General features: G+C 36.2%; 1 protein-coding gene across 2 annotated transcripts; it reads right to left on the bottom strand.

Moving 5' to 3' along the window:
* Positions 1 to 232: 232 nt before the first annotated feature.
* On the bottom strand, positions 233 to 2322 carry LOC130989834 (calcium uniporter protein 2, mitochondrial-like). Of its 2 annotated transcripts, XM_057913958.1 has the most exons (3): positions 1565 to 2319; positions 1198 to 1260; positions 233 to 920 (listed from the first exon to the last, which is right to left on the bottom strand). In XM_057913958.1, the coding sequence occupies exons 1-3, from the start codon at positions 2120 to 2122 to the stop codon at positions 465 to 467; spliced, it is 1077 nt and encodes a 358-aa protein (XP_057769941.1). In that variant the 5' UTR covers positions 2123 to 2319; the 3' UTR covers positions 233 to 464. The 2 variants fall into 2 exon arrangements, with proteins under 2 accessions (XP_057769941.1, XP_057769942.1); XM_057913959.1 differs by lacking the exon at positions 1198 to 1260 and having other exon boundaries at positions 1565 to 2322.
* Between the last annotated feature and the right edge of the window lie 3472 nt (positions 2323 to 5794).

Below are 5794 nucleotides of genomic sequence, written 5' to 3'. Positions count from 1 at the left end.
AGTTTTAATTTTTTAAATAAAAATTAAGTGTAATTTATAGTAGTTTGATAAATTTTATTTTTATAAAAAATATTATTAAAATAATAGATACAAAAATGAGACATAGTAACACACATAAAATTATGAAACAATGAGGAGGGGATAATAAATGCATATGTGTAAAAATAAATAAAGATATATCATACTTTACAAATGTACAATACAATATATACACATACATATCTCCAAAAAAAAAAAAAAACTATAAATTTCAATTATATCTTCGACTGATTATCAAAAAACAAGATATAATTTGTTCCTACTTTCTAGTTCGAGTTCATTGTTAAAAAAAAAAAAAAAAAAAGAACCCTAAACCTCTGCAAACTATGATACAAGAGCCGCCGAGAAAATACGTACAATTCATAACTATATCTAATTTGCTTGAATTAATTAGGAAAGAAAACGTACAAGATCCACCACCACAACTAGTAAGGAGCAAATGCAGCATGATGAGAATCCGACGAGGGTTTAGGGTTGCGATTATAAGCCTTCTTCAAACGATCATACTTTTGAATATCAAAATTGTGAGCCTTGATGAGGCGCTTCTGCTTGGCGAGGAAGCGGCTGCGGAAGAAGCCCTCGAACGTCGGCTCCGTCGAGGTTCGCATGAAGAAGGCGTAGGCAGCCGTGAAGTGCGTGGAGGCAATGAAGAAGCAAATCGGCTCCATCACGTCCCATGAGAGCTCCCAGAATGTGAGCCTCATGAGGGCTACTGTTTGGACTACAAAATACCCTAATCCAAACAGAAGCTCGCGTTGCACCAAAGCTTTCGCCTCTCTGTCGATGGCTGCCTTTTGCCTCTCCATCTCTTCAAACATTCTTGATTCGTTTAGGCTGTGGGGTGGCACAGGGATGATTAGGCTTTGGATGGCTTTCACCACCTGTATACAACAACAATTGCACACAACATTTGGGTGAATATGACTCCATTTTCACACACACACACACACGTTTTGTTGTATTCAAACTCCCCCCCAAAAACAGCACAAAATGAGGACTCTCTTTCCCTTCTTTTAAGCATCATGCTTAGCTGTTCTATGCCCACCCCCAAGAAATTGTGGTTTGAAAAAATGAATTGAGGAGTTTTGTAATGGTTGTTGTTTTAAATTTATGTGGTTTTATGGAATGAAAAATATCTTCTCTGATGAGTGGGTCCACCCTCAAATAAAAGTCACCATCTCGTTTAAAGAGATCTGGGTGCCAAACATTTGTTTCAATTTCCTGTGGAAGAGAGAAACACACACATAATCAAGAGAAAAACTCATCAGTTCTCGGTAGTTACCAATTCAAAAAGTACTCTAAAATGTAAAACTGATTATTAGATAAATTTAATTCAACAAAATTGATTAATGATCCTGATGCTGATGCGTGATGCCTTCCTCTATATTGTAGAATCAACTTGGTTTAGATTTAGACTACTATGTTTAAACAGCCAATTAATCTCAGCATAGATCTCAAAACACAAGTAATTAAACATCAAATTTAATTGAGAAACTAAAAATTAAATTCCATGAAATAAACCAACCTGTTCGGGCCTGATGTACACGATATTTCCGAGTACAATAACGCTGCCGGATTGATCGAGCATTTTCGCGAATTCAATCGCGTGATCGTCGCTCGAGCATTCCTTGGAACAAATCTCTACCAGCTCCGAATACGAAATCTGATCTCTCTCGATCTGCCTCAATCTCGCCTTGATAATTTCGAGCTGCGAAACTTTGAGAATCTTCACGGCGTCTTTCACCGTCAGGCGCGCCGCCTCCTCCTTCTCCGCCTGCCTCAGCTGGCCGTCGTCGCGCTCGATCCGGCTCCGTGCAATGTCCATCTCTCGGATCCTCTCGAGAAGCTTCTCCCCGGTGGGGAGGAATCTCGAGGCGGCGGCGGAGGCCGCCGCCCCCGACTGGCGGTGGAGGTAGCGGCGGAACATGCCGTCGTCGCCGGGATCGGACGCGAGCTTGTTCGACGCCATCGCCTTGGAGAGCGCGGCGGTGCATGGGGAGGAGACGCGGCAGTTGGTCACGGCGGCGTTGGTGATTCTAGATTTGCCGAAGAGGCGTTGAGCTAACAATCTCTTCAACGCCATTGATGAATCCAAACTCGATTATCGATAGAGAGAATTGCGCGGAAACGACAGACGCGAGATGTGGTAATGAATTTGGCTCGAGGAGGTATTACTCTTATATATAGCTGAAGAAATAATTTATACTATTAAAATTAAAATAAAATAAAGATTTCCTAAATAGATGGCCCGTGGCCGTGAAGGAATAAACTACATTTCACTAATAATATTCTCTCAAAATTTATTTGAATTATTACTGGTAAATAAAAGGCCAGTTATACGCAGCCCAACAAACTCAATCTTATCGAGCGTGACTCACACAAGTAGGTAAAAATTTCACGAGAATTCGTCGTCGTAATCAGACGACACGTGTTAGGATGATGTTCGGCCGATTTGCACCGTTGATTGTTGCGCTCTAATTAATAGCGGTTTACACGTGGCGGTGGTGGATAGGCTGGAGTGCGCAGTCCGCGGCGCAGAGGATCATTATGGAGTATTTAATAGGAAAAGTAAAAAAAAGATAAATCCGAATAGAAGGAGAGTTACTTGACCACAAAGTAGGAGTTATTAACGCTAACGTGTCGCCACATAACATTTGGCGGATGCATATCTGTAGACCCGAAACCGAAATATTCAAAACGGGCGCCCGGATCCGATCTGCTGTTACGCGGGTCACCGGATCGTGCGGGCCAAGATTTCCTGTTGGGAGAGTATATATATATATTAAAAGAAAAAGGTGTAAATAAATTTAATTAAAAAAATATAATTGAAATTGTGAAAAAATTATATATCATGCAAATTGTCAGTGGCAACTTGTTTACAAATTATGTAGTATCACATTTATTTTATGCTATGTGTTTATTAACGAATTTTTAAAGTTTTTTTCATTTAGTATTTCTCTTCTTTTTTTTTCTTCAAATTATGTCTTATTTATTTTGTGCTAATTAATACTATTTATTAACTAGCATTTGCACCTCGTGCAATGCATGATAAATATTTTTATATTTATATAAATTTATACCAACTCAATTATCATATTTATAAATATAATAAAAAAATTAATTTTAACCGAACATATTTGAGCTGAATATTAAAAAATAAAGATGAATTCACAATAATAAAATTGATATTATGAGAAGTAAAAAAAAAAAGTTAAAGAAATTAAAATAAAAATAATAAAATAATTAAAAATAGATTTATTCAAAAAAATATGAGAGATGGGAGAGAGTTTTTTAAATTTTAATACTTTAACATTTTACATCAAATATTTACATAAAATATAAAGTCCTTATCGTGATCTTTATTTCCCAAATTATTTAAAATAAAAATAAAATCAAACGGATTAGCACAATCGTAATACTTTGTGGAATACAAGTGACAGTTTAATTGGAATATTAGATAGAGGAATAAATCTTTCGAGGTATGGTGGTAAATCCAGTCCACATATATAGGTTTCAAAATTTTATTCTTTAAATTATGTTTTACTTCCTCCTGAAACATCTTTTCTTCGTTATCTTTAGAGACAAATTCCCTCTCGATTCCTCGAGATTTTAATTAGGCGATTTTTTTTAATTTTTATTTTATCTTTTAATTATTACCATTTAGATTTTACATGCATATCAATTGTAATTTTGTTTATATATATTGAAAATATCAGTTTTGCGAAATACTAGTATATACTCCATCAGCCTCATTACAAATGTCTCACTTTTCATAATGAGATGTCTCGTTACAAATGTCCCATTCATTTTTTAACAATATATTCTCTCTATACTTAATATTTAAATAATTTTCATCAACTCACTTTCTCTACTTTCTCATATTTCTTAATCTCCGTGTCCAAAAGTAATGAGATACTTGTAATGGGACGGAGATAGTATTTTTTATAATATTTACAACATAACTATAAATTCAAGCATTAGAGTTTGAGCAAAATCCTAGTAATATTATCAAAAATTTCCCTCTTAGATGCCTCTGTCGAGTCTATTTGGAGTGAAAATTATTGTCTCAAATTCGAATTCTATATTACAAAAAAGTGACGAAACGAGAATAGTGGATATTTGGATAGCTTCATAATTTAAGCTTTTTGGGAATGGAATTTTATGGAATATTTGTGGGAAAAATTGATGTGGGTGGATTGCAATAGGATGGTTGTGAGTTAGGCGGCGTCGTTTCTGCTCATAATTTAGGAAGCAACGTATATATTCATTCTCAACTAGCTACATATGCAAAGTGGTGATCAAGATTTTTGGTCCACTAATTTTCATCATTCCATCGAATACTAACCAAATTCAACACCAAATCCCTAATCGAATTCTTTCTTTCTATCATTTCTCATCCTACTATACACTATGTACCTTTTGATCGTACATGGCACCATCAAAACAAATCAAATATGTTTTGCATCAAGAATATCAATCAATCGATATTTAACATTTTGTATTCGATGGAATACAATTGAAACCCTACTTTCACAATCAAATTTACAAAATGTAATATGTTGAAGCAAGAGAACTTAGAGCATCCGCATTGTTGAGTCAGGTCCTGACTCATCCATGCTTCGTGACTACTTATGAGTCAAGTGCTGCATCGGCTTGACTCATCATGTTGACTTATATGAATTAGTTTTGATTTTTGAATTTTTGATTTAATTTAAATGACACCAATTTAAATAACACTAATTGGTTGAATTAAATTACATTAATTTAAATTATCAAATCGTGGGATGCAACAACCTCCAAAACCAGAATCAAGGTGGACTCTCCTTAATCACCTCGTATAAATGCACCATGTCACGCCTTTGAGCAATTCTTCCAAATCCACTGCATGCAATCCAGGCTCCTAAGCATCCCGGGAAACCCGTGCCTCTGCTCATGCATTTGAAGCAAGCGTGTGACGTCCGTCGGTGTAGAGCATCGGGCATATTCTCGGTGATGTATGCCTTGATAATATCTTTGCAAAACTTCTAGGCATAGCTGACCCGTAGTTTCCGCAATCTTCAGATACTCATTATAATTAGCCCCAGAAACACCGATGGCTAGTTATCTAGCCACCGTGCATTTCTGCAACAGCGTGAACGAGTCACGACCCGTAACATCTCACCCCAAGTGGAAGAAAGCATACATTCCTTGCACACTATCAACGATGCACAAAATCAACTCCTTCTTTGTCCGAAAACAGCGTCTGAAAAAGGTTAGGCCATAACATTGGTTGTTGTTGAAATAATCTTGAAAAAGCTGTTGATGGGCTGCCTCACGATCGTAGTACACAAAACCCTTGTTCGAGATAACTCTTTTGGGTGCTTGGTTCTTGAAAACTTCTTCGACAGTGTCTTGCGCCTTCACAACAATTTTTGCTATTCTCTCTATCTCTCCATCAGACGAAAAAGACGAAGAAGAAAAAAAGTACAGTAAAATCATTTAGGAAAATTGAAGGAGAAACGGTTGGGAAATGAAAAAGAATGATGTGAAGAAAGTGAAGGGAGAGTGGAGTTTAAATAGGAGAAAAGAAAAAAAAAATTGATTATTAACTGTTGAAATGGACCGTCGCAAATTTTTTCAAAATTTTATTTTATTATTTTTATTTTTTTTAAATATGGCGCATGCTCCTTCGATGTTAGTAGACTTGACTTAAAGGAACGAGTCAGCACCATCGAGTCCGCCGATGTGGGTGCTCTAAAACTATACAACAAACCGA

The sequence above is a fragment of the Salvia miltiorrhiza genome, chromosome 6, assembly GCF_028751815.1.
Source record: "Salvia miltiorrhiza cultivar Shanhuang (shh) chromosome 6, IMPLAD_Smil_shh, whole genome shotgun sequence".
Classification (NCBI taxonomy): Eukaryota; Viridiplantae; Streptophyta; class Magnoliopsida; order Lamiales; family Lamiaceae; genus Salvia; species Salvia miltiorrhiza.
The sequence above is the reverse complement of the archived record's forward strand: the minus strand, read 5'-3'. Positions and strand labels throughout refer to the sequence as shown.